A 17,851-nucleotide genomic window follows, 5' to 3' on the forward strand; every position below is an offset into this window, starting at 1 on the left:
GGCCCTGTTAGCAGTGGCAGAACCAAACCATGGGAACAGGCTGAGGGGAGCTTGTATAAAACACAAGTGAGGGCAGCAAATTTGTTTAACGCTATTTCAGGCCCCTTTTTTGGGGCCTAGGGAGTTGTACCAAGCTACCACGCAGTGACAGGGCCCTGCCCCTTACCCAGCAAGGGTGTGGGTGTGAGAGAGGTACAGACTCCTTAGTGCAGCAAGAGAGCAGGGGAGCACAGCTGGGGGTCATTTGGTGGCCCCAGGGCAGTGACAGGGCCCACAGCACCCTCAGCACTGGATGAGGCTCTGCAAACAGGCTGTGGTGGCTGGAAGCATGCAGCCCTGACCTGAACAGGGTGCAAACGCCGGGCAAGAACCTGCTGGGCCTCAGCTGCGGCCTGTAACAAGGGGAGAGGGCCCGGGAGAGGCCAGGGCCCGGCCCGGCCAGGCCCGACAAACGGCTGGGCCAGGAAGCATCTGAGAGAGGGGAAAATGCAGCTGTTTCGTGCTGCTCCCCTGCCCTGTGCAGCAGCTCCGGCTCCCCAACCCGCGCTGGGAGCTCTGCAAACGCTCTGCCCCGTCCGGCGGGGACGCACCGCCCGAACCCGCCGCCGCCGCGCTTTCCAGCCAGCGAGCTGCCGCCCGCCGCGTTATATAAGGCACAGCCCGGGGTGGGCGTGGCTTCGCCTGCCGCTCATCCTGTCCCACCACTCGGATTGGTCCTTCTCTACCAGGAGCGCGCGCAGTGGCTGTGGGCGGCCGTTAGGCGGGGGCGGAGCCTGCGGTGCGGCGGGAACGGGGAGCGGAGCTTGGCCGCCGCCTGAGGTAACGCTCCGGCTCCGCCGCCTGAGGCAGCGCTCCGGACCGTCCCTCGGGGTCCGCGGAGGGGCCTTGCGCAGCTCCGCGCTCCGGCCGGTGCCGGGGATGAAGCGCAGGCGCAGGGGCGGCGAGGCCCTGCAGGCCGGAGCGTGCGATGTCTGGCTGGACACCGGCGAGCTGAAGCAGAGCGCGGCGCAGGTGGGGTGCGGAGCGGGGGTCCCGTCTGGGGGGGCTGCTGGGGCCGCCCCCAGCGCTGCCGGCCGGGCTGTGCCCGGATCCCCGGCCCAGGGGGTAGGGGCTGCTGTGGTACTGCGAGTGAGGAGAGGGGGCCGGGCTAGGCCTTGGGTCGGGGGGAGGATGCAGAAACGTTTCAAGAGGTGTGAGAGGGACGTGATGGGGTTGGCAAAGCTGGGACGGTGCAACCCCGCAGAGAAGCCAGCAGCCTTGGCCCTGAGTGTCCCGCTCTGGGTGACCGTGCTTGAGCAGGGGGTCAGACAAGCTGGCCTCCGTGGGCCCCCTCCAACCTCAGCCATCCAGTGATGGTGTCACGGGAAGAGGTGAAGCATTTAGCCAAGGTGGGAGGTGTGCTGCAGCGCTGGAAGAAGGGTAGAGTTGGTTTGCATGGCATATATTCACTTCCTACTTGTTTCTTTCCCTACCCAGTCTCTCCTAGCCAAGCCAAAAGTATTTAATCGGATTCTGGAAAGGAAATACACCTCAGTCGCTTTCACACAGACAAGAGCCTCTCAGCCACGCACCAAACAAACCACCATCTCCACCTTTTTCAGCACTCTGACAGGTAATGCAGGAAAGCATATGCCCCTGTAGGAAAATAGTTTCAGGCCATAATAGAAAACTCCTCTCACTTTGTCTCTTGGCAGCTTTATTAGGCAGAAAAGTGCATTTTTTTTCTAGTGAAAAGGGTAAAGGTTGAAGGTTTGAACTCCCAGAAGGGATTTTGTGATGGTTAATCCAAATGCAGGCACATTTTGCAGTGTTAGATTAAACATAAGTAACAGTAGTCACAGCCAAGTCTTCACTGGTGAACAATCTGAACTCTTAAGTAATGCACCAGGCTTTACTCCCTATAAAACTGGAGTTTTCAGAGGAATGTTGGGAAGCCTGACTCGGCCCCAGTGCTGATACAAACTGTGGCAAGACGTCCAGTTCTGGGTTGCCTGATGGTGTCACATAAAGGACAGTCCAGTCGGGAACACCACTTTGGCTGGGACGGGGTGCAGTCTGGGCAGGAGTGTCAAGCCTGTCCTGTGGGCAGCGCTCCCTGCCCAGGGAAGGGGCAGCGTCCAGGGCGATATGTGCCAGGTTTGTTCTAAACAATAGCAGTCCTAAATTGTTGGTTAAATGCTCTTGGAAGGGCTTTATAGCTGGAAGTGAAAATTAATGTTACTTGGTTCAAAAACATCCCTGTAAGGGAAATAGGCGGGACGTGAGTGAGGAAAGCTTTTTATAAAGGATTGGACAAAGCCTTTTCTAAAGAATACAGTGTTTAATCCAAACTGAACCAATGAGGGTTCTGGAATATTTAAGCTAATTAAGCCAGCTCACAACCTCTGTGCTTTTGAGGCTGCTTTTGTGCTCTGGAATACAAGAAATTGTGATTTGTCTGGGGGTCACAAATTAACAAATATGGAGAGAAATGAAATGGATGCAGGAACCGCCAGCGTAGGGTTGTGTCATTGTTTGTATGTTGTAAGTTGTGTAATGGCTACTTTATCAACATTGAACTAGTTCAGCAATAAGCAGATGAGAGGAAGTGTTACATAAACAGTACAATTTAATTATTTGACAGAATTTTTGTGTTGTGATAGGGTCATTGATGTTTTGTTGCTTTGGATTTGTTATCCCTACTCCTTTTGAACATGTTGTATGCTTTCTTCTGTTTGGTTTGTTCCCCCCCCCCCCCTTGATTCCCTCGATCAGTTGCATTCACTTACTTGCTGTATGTATTTGGATTCATCAAATGCTGCTGCTGGTCACCCAGAGGCCTGTAGGATTTAAGATGCTGGAGTACTTCTTATTTGGTTGGTTGTTTGGGTTTTTTTTTTTCCTTTTAGCTTACTCTGAATTGAGGATGAGCTTGCTTATATTGAGAAGTTTCATTAGGTTTTATATTGAATGGTTTCAGAAGCAAATGTGAGACTTGATGCTTTCATCAAGTGGTGACAGAAAGCTGTAGAAGTTTCACTGTGGAGTTTTGTGGGGCTTTTTTTGTAGTGTTTTTTTTTGTTTGGTTTGGTTTTGTACCTCTTGAGCTGCTGCTTTTGAAGAGAATGTCAGAGGTGAACTGCCTGGAAAGCTGAGAGGAGGAAGGCAGAGAAGCCAAAGACTGAAGCAGCTGGAGGTGCAGCTCTTGCCTCTCACTAGAGGGAAGCTTACTTATCTGAAGTATTTCAGCACTGCAGGCTGCCGTTCCATCGCAGCCTCAGCCCCGCCGTACAGATCGTGGTGAGGCAGTGGCGGCGCTGGTCTAGTGTAGAACAGTGCATGGCGCTGCTCCAGGGAGCAGTAAAGTGGCAATTCTGAGTCCAGCGTCAAGGAATGGTGCCGGGGGTGGTGAGTAACACTGAGAAATGTGTGTGTCAGCTCTGGCTTTAACCAATTCTATGTTGTTTTCAGATGAAAAAGACAAAGAAAACTCCAGGCCATCTCCTTTCATCCCAAATAAAGACTGTAAAGAAAAAGGTATTTCTTCAGCTGCCTCCCCTGTGAAGATCTTGGCTTTGCCGCAGATGGAGGAAGCCCAGAAACAATCCTTCAGAGTTGAGGAGACGGTGCAGGTTACACCCCAGCATCGTGCACAGAAAGCGCCGGACTTGCCAACTCCTTCACCAGACTCTTTGGTGCCCCACGCAGAGTCCCCCAGCAAGAGCGAAGCCTCCTGTGGGGCAGGAGAGGACTTCTGCTCCTGCAGCTTCACCCAGGATTCAGAGGGCAACCGGGTCATCGCTCACAGAAATGAGTCTGATTTATTTGCTGGAGAAATGGTTTCAGTAAGTGGTGGCATAACTTCAGACTGCGGGATAAACAAACGCGAGGGCAAGCTGCACCCAGGGAAGGCCAAGACCAGCCTTGATTCCCAACCGAGACTCGGTGCAAACCAGAATAAGAAACCACAGCAATCAAGTAGTGTTAATTCTTTAATTGATTTCACTGAGACTGAGAATATAAATCCTACTATAATGAGAGGTGGCACCTGGGCTGCTGGCTTTTATTCATCCCCACGAAGACCGGCCAGAGCACAGCCTCTGAGAGAGCGCAGCCAGAACAGTTGGGCTGAGGAGGGATGGGGCAGTGAGGAGGGGCTGGGCAGGCCCTGCGGGCAGCTGTTCACCCAGGATTCGGAGGGGAACAGAGTGATTGCTCACCACTGCCAGAACATCCCGTCCCCTTGCAAGGACAAAGGCAGCTCTCGCAGGCAGCTGCCTGACTCCCCTTGCAAGGGCTGTTCCAGCGACGCTGCAAAGAGCTTGAACAAACTGGGAGAGCAACAGTTAGATGAGTGCTATGATTTACTGTTCACGCAGGATTCAGAAGGGAACAGAGTGATTAAGCACTGGTAAGTGACCTCAAATGGGTCACCTGTGTCACCTCTTGTGAAGCCTCACGAAAGCATTTTTTTATAAGAAAGTGGTTGGAATTAGGTAAGTGTACCCCTTGCTTCTGTATGTATGGTCTAGCCAACAAACGCAGCAGACCCATGCAACAGGCAGGACCTCTGTGTTGTCTGAAGTTTTGCTTTAATAAAAAAAATAATTACTGAAGGAGTATGTTTATAATGGCTTGCCTGTTTCAGTCATGACTACAGCCTGTGTGGCTAAGGCCTGGCTTTAGTACTGCCTGGTGTTTTTGTCATGTGCTTGCTGTTCAGAGCCCACCGCGAATGCACCTGTATTTCTTAGGCTCCTGGAAGTCTGTACTTAAAGGTTTTTCTAGACCCAGCTCAGGAACCACCCTGCCTCCTTCACATTTGCTGCCGTTGGGAAGCGATTGGCTCAGCTTATCTCAGAACCACGGCTGTGCCAGCCCCAGTACGCGACAGCTAGCGTGTGTGGCCATGAGGGGAGGGAGACTGATGTGTTTCCACGTGTGCGTCTGTCACTGTGAAAGATGCACCTCTGCTCACTGCAGGTGGGATCGCAGCACTTCACTGCTGGTGCTGGACTGACTGACCAGAGGTTTAACGTGAGAAAGATTGTGACAGAGGAGGAACTGCAGCAGTGCATCTGTTCTGCGTAAGTCTGAACTGTAATCTGAATGTTGGACTTACAGCTCTTTCACAGGTGGGGACGCACCCCGGTGGAGCGTGGGGTGCTGGCAGGGGCTTACAGTCTGGGTGAGGTGAAAAGCAGAGCTGTGAGTGCACTGGGCTGCAGTAAGAACTGGTCAGCATTGGTTTGAATGTGCTTGGTGGCTGCCACATCTCACTAACAGCAGTGGTGCCACTTGTGCTGCTTGTTCAAAATAATCCCCTGCTTCTGGTAGCGTTCTGGGGGGGCATGCTTTAGTTTCTGTGTTTTGAAGGGCAGGGACCAGCTGCTTCAAAACTCCAGGGGTCATGAGCAGCAGAGCCCATCTGTGACCATGCTCATAACTCCAGAACAGCAGCCTGCTTTGTCAGCACCAGCTGCCCAGTTTTTTATTTTTTTTTATTTTTAAATGTTGAGGTACATCTTTAACACTGCAGATGTTGCCATTTAAGATAGCTTTGCCTTCCCATTGGGTCAGCATTTTGGTACAATAGATCTGACTGGAGTTAGGTCACAGTCCAGAAGTTAAACATGCTGATGACACACTCCTGCCTCCAGCCTGCACATGGAGCACAGTCCTAGGAACAGGGACTCTGGCTTACAGCTCCATCTTCTCCACAGGCAGGTGTATTCCTGCTGAAGTCTTATGCAGAGGAGCCTTACTGGGACAGGGAGAAGGATCACGTCATCCAGTGGCCCTTGGCGTGCATCTGGGAGGGGAAGAGCTGTATCAGCTCCTGGTAAAACTGATTAAGTCTAAATGCTATTTCTGCTTTCGCTCACTGGGTGGCCAGAGGCAATAAGAGCCTCTTCTCTCACTTTTAAAGTGGGGGTGATGATTTAATTTTTGAAGGGCTGAGGGCCTGGTGGATTAAGATAATTCTTTGCATCCGAGTACCTTCAGCTGTGGCACCAGCAGCCAACACTTCAGCTGCAGCAGCTGAAATTCCTCCCCCCCCTTCCCAAGCCGGCCCAAGATAGGAGCACTACTGATGCCACGTTTGGACATCTGCACATTAATAATATCAAGGACAACCATTGTCTTATTAAGGCTCCATTTTATATAAAGGAAAAAAAAAATCATACTTTAAATACAGGCAGGAGGAACATTGCAGAGAAGGTGTAGCTGAAGGAAACCTCTTCAGTTAGTGAGAACTGCAGCCACAGACAATGCCAAGTTCCTGCTTCCCTCTTCTTGGGTGATGGCTCTTGTGGTGGGTGTTCAGTTCTTAGCATTGGTGGTTCAATAAATAGACCTTTTGAGTGCTAAATAAAATACATCATCTGAATACAAGGACTATTAATGAAACATTAAATTACTGGCAAGAAATTAAAGCCATTCTGTCATGCAACTGTGGGAATAATTTATGAGTTAAGAAGTACCAGGGGCACACCAAAACCAGGCAGCATCCCTTCGACCTGACTTGTTTGATCATTGACTGCAGTTTCATCCTACCAGCGGGTGAAAGTTACCAGGAAGACGCCTTTTAGCCCTGTGATTCACCAGGCTCCCCAACTCTGAAGACCTGAAAGCATTAGCTTATTCTCAGCAGCTCTGTGCCATACTCGGACTGAACTGGATGTCTGACATCCCTTTATACTGGAAATGGTAACTAGTTATATTGTAACAAGGCCGTTAGACTTTAATGCTGAATTTGAACCTAAGGAAAATTTTAGGTAGAAAGAACGTCATCCAGCAACACTCACTGCACTCTAGCAGATCCTTATCAACAATCAACATCAAAATGCAGGTGGAAAAGAATTCCCATCTTCTTAAAAAGGTTTTTTTCTTAAATATAACAATACATGGAAAACACATCAAATCCATAGGGTTTTCCTAAGTAAGTGTCCAGTGCAGAAACCATTCCTAATTAATAAAAGAGGCAAAAGGCTCAATCCTTAGGAAGGCAGCTACTGTGGAGAGATTTTTGGGAGCGTAACACTTTTGCTTACAGAGTTTAATGACAGTAACATCATTTCTCCTTCAGGGCCAGATCTTCATCCTTAAGGGCAAATTTTCTTCTCAGCACTTCCGCTATAAGAACAGCTGGATCTTCTTCCTTCATTGAAGTTCGGTTTCTACATGGAAGACAAAAGCGCAGTGTACTAGTAAAGCGAAATGGATGCCAAAATGGATGGTTTACAGCTCTGGTTAGAGTCTTTTTAAATATTTTTCTGCAGCCTTTATCAGCAGCTTTTGTAACAAGTGGAGGAGGTGCAAGAACAACAACACAAAACAACAAAAAGCAGCTAAAAACTCAGGCCTTTTATGTTGGCTTAGAAAACCTGGAGCTTGTTTTGTGGATCAAGGGGTACCCTGAAAACCTCCGCATCAAAGCTCTTTTATAATTTCTATTCGACTGTGTTAGGTAAAATAAAACTTCATTAATACAGCCTACATCCCCTCAATATATAATCTACAAGCGGTGTGCTGCTTAAGTTGAATTCCTGGAAGTATTTTTTCATGAATTCTGCTATACAATGGATATATGCTTTCATATTTAAATATAGGTAATTATGGGTATTTTAAAGGAGGGCTGGTATACATTTCCCTCAGCTCAGCTACTGCATGTGAGTTTTTCTGGTTACCAAAGCACTCTGGCTTTTGCAGCCAGTTCAGACAAGCAGTTCACGTTAGAAGCGTTAGTGAGCTTATTTTACAGGAAGCCAAACCCCAGTTCTTTTTCCTCAGCTATCACAAACTGCTCACTAAGGTTTTGTTTAGAATGGGTAATAATACATTTCAGAGCTTAACTTCTTTTTTTTTTTTTAATAGCTGAAATCCTCGGTCAGAAAACATCATGGGTGTTTTTAAATATTCCTAAAAAAAAATTCCCCCTGGAGTATTTCCATATGTGGTTGGGAGGGGCTTGTTCTCAAATTAACACTGAAGGCTCTTAGTAAACTGTGTAAACTGCTCAAGGGTAACCCTTAGTGCTGTGTCAGATTTTTGTCTGATGCAAGTTCTTAATTTACATCATAAATTTACATACATAAATGCATCACTGTTTAAAAGCTGATTCTGTAGCCAGAAGCATGCCTTTGATTTCATTCAGACAGAACTGTTCCCTCTGAAAAAGGTGTAGAGAAAGATCAGAGTGCAAGGTCTGGAGCCCTCCCCAGACTTGCCTTCTACCTGAGAATCTGGAGTCACCCAAGTACCCGTCAGCTGCCACGGAAGAGGGACGGGGGGACTGAAGCAGGCAGAGGAGGCGGCGACACAAAGAGCAGTGAGGAAAGATGGCACTGACACAGCCTGGAGCTGTGCTGATCCCAAGGAAAAGCAAAAGCTCTCCCAGGAGGAGTGAAGAGACATAACCGCACCAGGGTGAGAGTGGAACCTCTCCTACCAAAGGCAACCAGCGTCCTCCAGCGAGGCACAACCTTCAGTGTCTCAGCCCTTTATAGCCACTCAAGGGGCCAAGGATGGGTGGAAAAATGAAGTTGTCCAGTCCCGTAACAGTAGTACTTACAAGTAGAAGTGTACTCACAGTCCCAGCAGCTCCTCACGCTACCTGCCTTTAACCCCCCACTGCGCACAGGGCCCGGCAGACACACCGCTCGCCACTGCCCGCGCAGAGGGCATCACAGACACTGTAACAGGCTCTATTTCACATTTGTTGAAACATGCACATTTCTGCAAGCGTTTCTCACTCATTCCTGAAGCTTCCAAGGTTGTGTTTAAGCACCAAGTCCTAAACAGGAGCATCAGAGAAGCATCTATGTAGTTATCTCATTACGCATCATTTGGTACCTTCATCCACTTAAAGAGTACATGATCCTTTGAAGTGTTAAAAGCGCTGCACACCTCCTAGCGGAACGGCTCTGTGTAACCGGGCGAGTACAGCTGTAGAAGTGTGGGGCTGCTCGCACAACTGCACTGCCACTAGAGGATTGCATCCAGGAATTAGAGCTCACCAAGTAATGAACATCAGTGACATATTTAGTGTAATTTTTCAACTACCTGTGATTCTTCAAACAGCGTTAATTAAGCTGGAATAACCATATCCTAAAATGTCGCTTTTGCATGTAGGAGATGAGTTAGACGCTGAGATAGAGAAACAGATGAGAGGAAGATGGTTCAGCTCCAGTAAGAAAAGAGTCTGAAGCTTTTCTGTTACATAAAAGTGTTCCCAGCCCTGATGCAAGCAGCAGCAGCAGCAGCAGCGTGACCCCGCTCCCACCAAGCAGGCTGTCACAAGGGAAGGGTCCTGGTGACTCGGTCCTTTTGCCCCCCTCTGTACCCCAGCGAGGAGGGGCTCGGCAGCTATCCCCTTGCCCCATCTTCTACAGTACAAAACCTCTGCTCTCCCCAACGTCTACAACGTTAGAACAAATCAGTGCTGTTGGCAAACCCTTTCTTTGCACCCAAGCCATCTCTTCCTCCCACTCATTCACACAGCTTCTCTCCCAGGGTAACTGCAAGATCAAACACCTTCACACATTATTAGTTGTTCTCATAAATTCTGTTGAGGAAATTCAAGTAAAATTGTGACCCATTATATCGCAATGTTCCTTGTCATCTACGCGCTGCTTTTCACAGCCCCTCCCCCAGTCACCCCCCAGCTCTCCTCATGATGTGGCCAGTGCCGGCCAGAGCCGTACTGGCATATCCAGGCGTGGATAAGAAACCTCGGATTTCCCTACCGTGATCTGTATTTGTACAAGTTTTTCTTCCCCTGAATAACACACGTTTCCCTACCTTCAGCTGGCACAGATGGCAGCTTTCTTACCCTGAAGTTTGCTCCCGTAGAAGGCTGACATACCAGTCCGCACTAATTAGAAGATTGATAATTACATTTTTAGATGTGAATGCTTAGTCCTAGAGGTACATGTTTCTGGTAAGGCTAAAACTTCCCATGTCACACGATGCCTCTGCGAGCCTTCCTGGATTTAATAGAGCCCTAACCCAAAGCCCTGCAGAGCCAAGGTGGCCCAGGCACATGAAACGGCAGGATTTTTCTTCAGAATCCTCTCTCCCTTTGCCTAATAATTCAAAATTAGTTTTAGATGCCCAAAGCACTGCTTTGCAATAGACAGGATGAAAGAAGAGAAGCAATTCACCTGTGGTTCATGAATCCTACTCACCCCCAAGAGAGATTATAGGCTTTTATATAAAGCAAGCAAGTGTTTAGGTTTTGAGTAATATTTACCACTTAGGAAAATAAGAACAAAAGGGTATGCTGTGTGAATTATGGATGTGTAACACCCTACAAATATTCTGGATGCAAGCTGAACATATTTCTCTCATTTGACTATATAATTTTTTCAGTGCTGAGAATTTAATTTCTTTTAAAACCAATTAGGCATAGCAATTGTGAGCAGCCATTGCACAACATGTTACTTTTGGCCAGGAGTCTTACACACATAGCGGCTGGACAGATCTTTGGGCTGAAAAACGTGGAATCTGAACTTTTATCACTGTGATTTCAGTTCAGCCAACGTTAAAGAAGCTGCTCTATCAGCTGGGCAGGATCCTGCCTCAGCCGTGAGCAGCTGGTGTGCTGGCAGCTTGAGGCATTCTCATCATCAATGTGTAAACTCGTCACAAGACAAGTGAAAACTCACTCTGCCCACGCTCAGAGCTGGGCCAGATGCAAAAGCTGAGAAGCCGAAAGGCTCCATGTGTTCATTCCCGTACGTGCCATGCTGAAAAAGCCACTGCGCTTCCCAACTGCTGGGGTCTGCACGATGGCCTAAGCACCAGCACTGGAACCCCTGCCAGCAGGGAGGGCAGCGCACCCCTTGCTCTGAAGGCTGCCAATACACACAGCCCTGGTCGTCACCTGGCCAAACGCAAGTTTTTTATCAGGTAAACAGGTTGAACCAGCCAAAGGTTGTGCTAATCGGTTTAAGTTCCCCTCCACTGCTTTCTAGCCATCACTAAAAAAATAAACAACCACCCAGAAATGTGTTAGCAAGTTCTGCTCTAAACAGGTGTTTCCCCCTGTGAATGATGACTATGGAGCGGCACCAACAAGCAGTGAAGGCAATGTCCAGTGTCTACGATGATCTGACAGACAGGGAAAAAAAAAAAAAAAAAAAAAAAGATTCAAAAGAGTTCAGGAAACACTTACAAATCTTTGCTCTGCTTCATCCTATGAATGTCCTTAAGAATGCCCATCATATCTGCAAAACTGCTGGCCTTTGAAAGAGAGACGGAATCTTCCTCGTCAGGATCCTTTGGTTCTGGCTTACAACACTCAGAGGTTGCAGAACAGAGCATGGAGACCGACGGCAGCTCGGGGCTTTCGAGTTCTGCCTCCTCCTCTGTGATATCGCTAATGACAAAGGAAGTTGTAGATTGGAAAGAGGGTCCAAAACAAGGTAAAGGAGAAGATGCATTTGAACTTCCTGGAGATAATAAGTCTGGTGTTAATGAAGCAGAAGCTGAAAAAGAAAACAGATAGATTGGTGGATAAACTCATACCAAACCATGTCGGTATTTTTTTCCCCCCCAAAAATAACACAATATAAATCCAGAGGCATCATCTTCCAGCCTCCCCATGCTATAAGAAAACAAATTCATCATGTTCTGTTGCTCTCCACTCTCCTACAGCACCATGCTGCAACACAAAACCTTCTCCAGTCCCTTTTATCCCACTACCCCCCAATGTATCTGTATTCCTATCGTGCCCATCACTATCAGTTCATAACCTGCATCCCAGCCCTGCAGAAGTCAGCTCATGTTTACTCTTTCTGTTTTTACAGATAAGAAATGGAGGAACAGAGATTTAGCTGCTGCTTGGGGTCACAGAGGGAGGCTGTGTTAGAATGTAGGTCTTAATTAACTGTTCTCCTCTTTTTCTTCATCGTCTTGAGAATCACAGAAGGGTTTGGGTTGGAAAGGACCTTAAAGCCCACCCAGTTGCAGCCCCCTGCCCCGGGCAGGGACACCTCCCACCAGCCCAGGGTGCTCCAAGCCCCGTCCAGCCTGGCCTTGGGCACTGCCAGGGACGGGGCATCCACAGCTGCTCGGGGCAGCCTGGGCCAGCACCTCACCACCCTCACATCTCATCTAAATCTTCCCAATACCTCATCTAAATCTCCCCTTTTTCAGTTTGAAGCCATCCCCTCCTTGTCCTGTCACTACAGGCTCTCGTAAAAAGCCCCTCTCCAGCTTTCTTGCAGGCCCCTTTATGTAGTGGAAGCTGCTCTGAGGTCTCCCTGGAGGTTTCTCTCCTCCAAGCAGAACAGCCCCAGCTCTGCCTTTTCCTTTCAGGCTCCTTCCCCCCATGGCCATTACACCTGGTGAGAACACAGAGCTGGTTCGAGAGCTCCAGCACTTTGCACTAGATGGTCACAGCAGTTACCCTGTGACTACAGGCATTTTGACCTGTTTGCTTTCTATCACCATCTGTAAAATGAGAACAGCATCCACCTATTTCCACAGGGAAGAGGGGAATTATTTGCTCATGCTTTACAAAACAGCCATATAAATTCCAAGCATTAAGTGAAAATGACTTGGATATTTCTAGTGTAAAACATTAAGGGGAAAACAACCAAAACCCCAGGAACGTGCTTACTGCACATCTCCTTGAAAGAACCTTCCCGTGTTGAAAACAAACTGTACCTTAAAGCACTAATGCCCTTCGCCTCAAGAGTAAACTTGTAGATAGTCATCGGTTTCCAATTAAGGGATTTCTCTAACAGTATATAATAAAGCAGATTGCACAATATTTCTTTTTTGACATCAATCTTTCCAAAATAAGCCTGCTAAATAGTTATCTCCTTCATCAGATTCCCGAGCTACAGCTAGGCCCTAAATCACCGCTCCCCATTATTGACTGAGAGGACATGAAGTCAATACAAACCGTTCTCAAATGCCAGCTGATAACAACCAGGCCCACTGCTGAGTAGAGAGGCAGAGAAAAAGGTATTAAATGATTAAATCATTTCTCTCCCATCTGAATCTCTAACTTTCCTCATTATTACTCTCCTTGAATTAAACCAGACTTTTCCAGCAAACAGCTTGAGCAACTGTAGAGCTGAGACAACACTTAGAAGGAAAAAAGCTGAGGATTTCCCGTTCTTTATTCTAATTCGGTCATTCCTCTGATCTCACACAGAGGGAAGAGGACGCACGCAGCCTCTCTGAAGGGGACACCTGCGATGCCTTGTTTGACACTTGCTCCCTGCAGAGCTGAGGGCAGTGGGGCTCCCTCGCCCCCCGAGCTGCTTTGGTTTAACCACGCTGCTGTAAGAGGTGAGTGGCACACAGGATCCTGCGTGCTGCCACAGGACCAAAGGTGACAAGAAGCACCAGCACAAGGAGATGGGCACTCCGTAAGTGGCATGCATCATCAGAAATGCCTGATCTCATCAAAATACAACTGCCTGCTAAAAACTTCCCATATATTCTTATATATTTACATTATTGATACCGAGTAAATTCTTAAGGGTCCATTGGCCACCACACAGAACTGAAAAAGAACCACAGATCTCTCATGTAGAAACCAACATTTCAACTAAATTGATCACCACAACTCTTGTTTCATGTTCAAATGTGTTTATGGCTCGTGGGTAGCTGGACTAAATGTAAGCAGTCATTAAAGCTGCAGGTCCCTCAGGGCTACAAGAACCAGACAACCACATGGTCTTCCGCAGATCATGAGAGATTTGCTCTCGTGCACACACGATGCAGTGCAGCGCTAGGCAGCAATCTGGGAATTTAAAAAAATATTTGCTTTCAGATGTCGGATAAGGAAGGTTTCATCAGTCACTATTACCCATCATAAACAGGAATTAACCCGCCTGATGTCACTGCAAGTGTGGCACAACCCTGTCTGTTTTTTTTTGTTTTTTGAAGTAATCAGAAGAATTATAGGTCCTTCTTTTCCTCTGGAAAGCAGCCACAACACAGCTGTCACCTTGGTTGTTGGCAAAAGCATTCTGCATAAAAGAAAAGCAGCTTTTAAGAAAAACCGTCTTCAGAAAGGACTAAATTCCTTTAGTTTGCAAAACTGTTGAATGTTTTTTGAGTTGGGGTATCAACAACTCTGCCTTCTGAATACTCCATAAACAGATACCAAGAAGTTACTAACTTACTGGTTTCCACACTCTAAACCAGCCACTGCTGCAGCAAGACCTGCAGAACAACTTGGATTTGGATCCTGCCAAACACTGTCATGTTTTCAGAGCTGAGGATACAGGAAAAGCCATGAAAGGAAGAGAAGTAAAAAGTCTTTCTTCACAGTTCAGCTCTATGGCTAAAACTTGGCTTCTACCTGCATACAATTTTACTAAAAGAAAGAAATCAGTAAGTTCAGTGAGGCTTTTCCCCAGACACCTGATTTGCTTCAGAAATGGCACTGTCATTTCCGCAACAAGAATGAACACTAACATCTCACTCCTACCCGAATCGGGACATAGCCCTTGCACTCAGGGCTGACTCCGAGCAGGAGGAGCAGGAACACACCAAGTGTTTTCAGGAAACCAGATGCTTGAGATGAGTTGGCTCATGATGATGAAATGCAGCAAATGCAGACACGACACAAAGCAGCACTCCGTATTTCTTAATAACAAGCTGGAATCCTCCAGTGAAAGAGATGTTGCTAAACACGGAGCCAGCGCTGAGCTGACACCAAAGGTGGCACCTCCCCAGCGGGAGCCATGGCTCTGCTGGGACAACAACGTGCAAGTCCGTCTGGAGGAGATAACGTCGTTCGCTAACGCAGCCCTTCTCGTGCAACAAAGAAAAAGCTCGTTATATTCCTACCTGACTCTGCAGCGACTATTTTAGCTATCTGACTCCGAAGGTGACTCAGCTCATCCTGGAGCTCTGTTGTTCGGCTCAGTGCTGGTAAACCAGGCTTCTTCAAGGCAAGCAGCTTCTCCTCCTGCTTCCTCAGGTTGGGGACTGAAGCATTTCGCTGTATAACGGTGAAGGGACTTGGCTTCCACTTGTGCTTCAGCGGGCGAGTGTCACTTCTACAGGACAGAAACCCGTTGGTCATTAACAAGGTCCAGAGCCCCCCATGACAAGAATGCTTGGCAACACCCTGCCTCTACCTCAGGGCACCAGAGGACTGCAACACCGTGAAGCAAGGCCCCGTGTCACCGGGCTGTACACACCACTGCACATACCACCCTGCAGACGTAATGCAGAGAGCGCACACCATGGCACAGCACAAGGAACACAAAGCCTGTCACAGAAACCACGACCCAACGGCACAAGATGCAGTGAGAGGACACAGGGACACAAGCCTGGGAGTGCTCACATGGTTTCAAGTCATTTCTCTCCCAGCAACTGTGCCTCCCTGCCGGGCAGCGCGCAGGTACACATGGGAAAGGTCACCTCCCAATTAACTTTTGCCTTTGATTTCAAAGTCCGTTTTGTCTTTCACAAGGTCTCTGCTCCTGTCGCTCTGCTTTGAGGACACAAGTTCAACTGACCAGAACCAAACTCCTGGGGGCAGGGCACTGCAATCCTGGGAGAACTCAACTATTCAACTTTCTAACGAGCAAATACCACAGATCGGGGGGTTATTCTGCACAGATCTTTCAGTGAGTAAAATACGGCATGGCACAGGCTGTTAGCACTTCCTACAGGAATTCCTCCTGGGGTCCTTCATCCAATATTTTTCCCCCCCCGTCTCTTGGGAAAAATGCCATTCAACAGGCACGTCAGACCTTGAAAGGACTGGAAGTTGTGATCATTTGATCAATGTCTGGCCTGAGCTGTGCCAAATAAACCAACATGTAGAAGAGCCAGCAGACACAAAGAGGAAACCAACCTGACTCTGGCATATGTTTCTTCATCATCTGCTGCTATCCACACAATGTCTGCCAAGGTGGGGACCGGAGGGACGTCATTTAAATAGAGCTCTGAAACATTTGGGAGAACCTAAAAAGAAGGAAGTTACATTAATGAGTGGGAGTGCTGTCTCCTGAAGCCGCCCCAGCTGTGCGGGACTGGCTGTCAGAGCCTTGCTCCTCCGCACCAGGTCGGTGGTGGCATCTGCCAGGTGTGTGACAGCAGTACTGCTTGGCTCGCGGCCACGCAGCGCTTCCGCGTGTCGCCTCCAGCATGTGCTCCTGGCTGTTACTGCGCTCGCGAAGCCGAATGGGGGGTGGCCAAGGGACACTCGATACGGCTCAGGGCACTGCCAAGGCCATGTGCAACACTTGGCCACTACAAGTCCCAGCACTGTCCTTGAGCTTAAACAGTGACAGTGATGTAAGCGTTTCCATAAACCCGTTTTTACTGGTCAGGAAGCACAGGCCCAGAAGGCATGTGGCCCGCTGGAGGGCATGCAGCAAAGCACCAGTTCTGCAGCGCTGTGTTTCTGTCTCCCACAGCTTTGCTAACCCCATCCACAGACACTGTCTGGGCAGGTATTTGCCTCAAGTTGCCAATAATCACTTTACAAGAACAGAATTAAAAAAAAAAAAAAAGGAAGAAAGTCTTAAAATTAACTACACCGCTACATGAGTTTTGTGAATACAACTCTGCAGACATGCGTGGCTGGCAGAACAGCATCTTGTGGCAGTGGCTTGCCTTGCTCAAGACCAACAGCTTCCCACAGGGATCACCTGATCCCTTCGGCGTCCGCTTACCTCAAAGGTTGCTCTGGGACAGGGTTTTAAAGGGAGGGTTGACCCAATCCTCCTGACAACGCTGCGTGCTGAGCCGTGGGGTTTGTTCTGCCAGATGGGGATTGTCTACAAGAATCCATGTGATAGAATTAATTAATGTTTCAAGTCAGTTGCCCTTCTTAGAATTTATTAAATGAGAAATTGCCCTACACAACTCAAGAGCTCTGCTCTCTTTTTATTTGCTCAGTGATACTTTTAGTTGGGAACTTGCTAAGAACGAAAGTCCTCACTCTATAAAACTACGTTTCAGCTGAACAGAAAGTCAGCCGGTCGCTACAGGGCGTTTTAAACACGGGTGGAATGTTTTCAGGACTCAAAATGAAAAGCACTCGGTGAAGGGAGGCACACAGCGTCGCGAGGGGCCCAGGAGAAAAGTGAAATCAGAAGAAATTCCCATTTAAAAGGACACTCTCACTTCCACAGCATCATTTGACAGAGGCAGCTCTGACAAGGCTGTGCGTGCCCCTCGGAGGGCAGCGAGGTGACGCCTGGCCCAGCCGAGGGCGGGTGAGAACGGGCCCGGAGCCGGACTGCGGGAACAGCGGATGTTTCAGCCATCGCGGGATGCTTCTGGACCGGCTTCCGAGGGTGACGCGCCCCCTCCTTTGGCCGCTTCACAGCCGCCACGGGGGTGCAGGAGGCGGCCCGAGGCTCCGGAGAGCGGACACCGCGGCGGCAAACGGGAACGCGACAGGCTCCCCCGCCAGAGCCGTTACCGCACCGGGGCCGGCAGGTAAGGCCGCCCGGGCGCCGGGCCGGCAGGCTGGGAATCCCGGGGGTGCTGAAGCGGGGCCCGCGCTGGGGCCCGTCTGCGGGACACTTACGGACTCCGCTGCCATCTCCGGCTGCGGCCGCCGGGGCGGGCTCAGCGCTGGGTGCTGCCGCGGGCCGGGCCCATCTCACCGCGCTCCCGCCGCTCACTGCAACACAGAACCGACCCGCTCACGGAGCCCCCGCGGCCGGCAGCGCCCCCCGCCCTCCCCCGGTCCGTGCCGGCAGCGCGGTGCCCCCCCCCCTCCACCTCGCGCCCCGCCGGTACCTGGGGGGCGGCGGCCCCGCGCGGCCCCTCCGCCGCCATCACCCGGAAGCAGAACCCGCCCCCACGCTTCCGGCGCCCCCGCGCACGCGCCGAGATGGCGGTTGGGGCAGCGCCGCGGCCCGGCCGCCCCCCC

The 17,851-nt window shown here is 49.4% G+C and overlaps 2 protein-coding genes across 8 annotated transcripts; one reads left to right on the top strand and one right to left on the bottom strand.

The window, feature by feature from the left end:
* Positions 1-613: 613 nt before the first annotated feature.
* Positions 614-4,598, top strand: AUNIP (aurora kinase A and ninein interacting protein). Of its 2 annotated transcripts, none has more exons than XM_080380998.1 (3): positions 614-1,011; positions 1,477-1,612; positions 3,451-4,598. In XM_080380998.1, the coding sequence occupies exons 1-3, from the start codon at positions 919-921 to the stop codon at positions 4,392-4,394; spliced, it is 1,173 nt and encodes a 390-aa protein (XP_080237124.1). In that variant the 5' UTR covers positions 614-918; the 3' UTR covers positions 4,395-4,598. The 2 variants fall into 2 exon arrangements, with proteins under 2 accessions (XP_080237124.1, XP_080237125.1); XM_080380999.1 differs by lacking the exon at positions 614-1,011 and adding an exon at positions 2,755-2,855 and having other exon boundaries at positions 1,478-1,612.
* A 1,521-nt stretch (positions 4,599-6,119) lies between these two features.
* On the bottom strand, positions 6,120-17,851 carry MTFR1L (mitochondrial fission regulator 1 like). Of its 6 annotated transcripts, XM_080381005.1 has the most exons (8): positions 17,719-17,848; positions 17,504-17,599; positions 16,641-16,745; positions 15,818-15,927; positions 14,800-15,011; positions 11,159-11,471; positions 8,555-8,776; positions 6,120-7,160 (listed from the first exon to the last, which is right to left on the bottom strand). In XM_080381005.1, exons 2-7 carry the CDS (start codon positions 17,516-17,518, stop codon positions 8,593-8,595), a joined length of 939 nt encoding a protein of 312 aa, XP_080237131.1. In that variant the 5' UTR covers positions 17,519-17,599; positions 17,719-17,848; the 3' UTR covers positions 6,120-7,160; positions 8,555-8,592. The 6 variants fall into 6 exon arrangements, with proteins under 6 accessions (XP_080237131.1, XP_080237132.1, XP_080237128.1 ...); XM_080381006.1 differs by lacking the exon at positions 8,555-8,776 and having other exon boundaries at positions 17,719-17,851; XM_080381002.1 differs by lacking the exon at positions 17,504-17,599 and having other exon boundaries at positions 8,573-8,776; positions 17,719-17,794.

Source organism: Falco punctatus (assembly GCF_963210335.1).
Source record: "Falco punctatus genome assembly, chromosome: 3".
NCBI classification, from domain to species: domain Eukaryota; kingdom Metazoa; phylum Chordata; class Aves; order Falconiformes; family Falconidae; genus Falco; species Falco punctatus.

What these genes read in the sequence shown, in the direction of transcription:
- AUNIP (XM_080380998.1), top strand. Translation starts at nt 919, where the DNA reads ATGAAGCGCAGGCGCAGGGGCGGCGAGGCCCTGCAGGCCGGAGCGTGC. An exon ending in TGAAGCAGAGCGCGGCGCAG is followed by an intron (nt 1,012 to 1,476) that starts GTGGGGTGCGGA and finishes TTCCCTACCCAG; the next exon opens with TCTCTCCTAGCCAAGCCAAA. An exon ending in CTTTTTCAGCACTCTGACAG is followed by an intron (nt 1,613 to 3,450) that starts GTAATGCAGGAA and finishes TGTTGTTTTCAG; the next exon opens with ATGAAAAAGACAAAGAAAAC.
- MTFR1L (XM_080381002.1), bottom strand. Translation starts at nt 17,757, where the DNA reads ATGGCGGCGGAGGGGCCGCGCGGGGCCGCCGCCCCCCAG. An exon ending in GCGGGGCCGCCGCCCCCCAG is followed by an intron (nt 16,746 to 17,718) that starts GTACCGGCGGGG and finishes GGATTCTTGTAG; the next exon opens with ACAATCCCCATCTGGCAGAA. An exon ending in ATGAAGCAGAGCAAAGATTT is followed by an intron (nt 8,777 to 11,158) that starts GTAAGTGTTTCC and finishes GCTCCTGTTTAG; the next exon opens with GACTTGGTGCTTAAACACAA.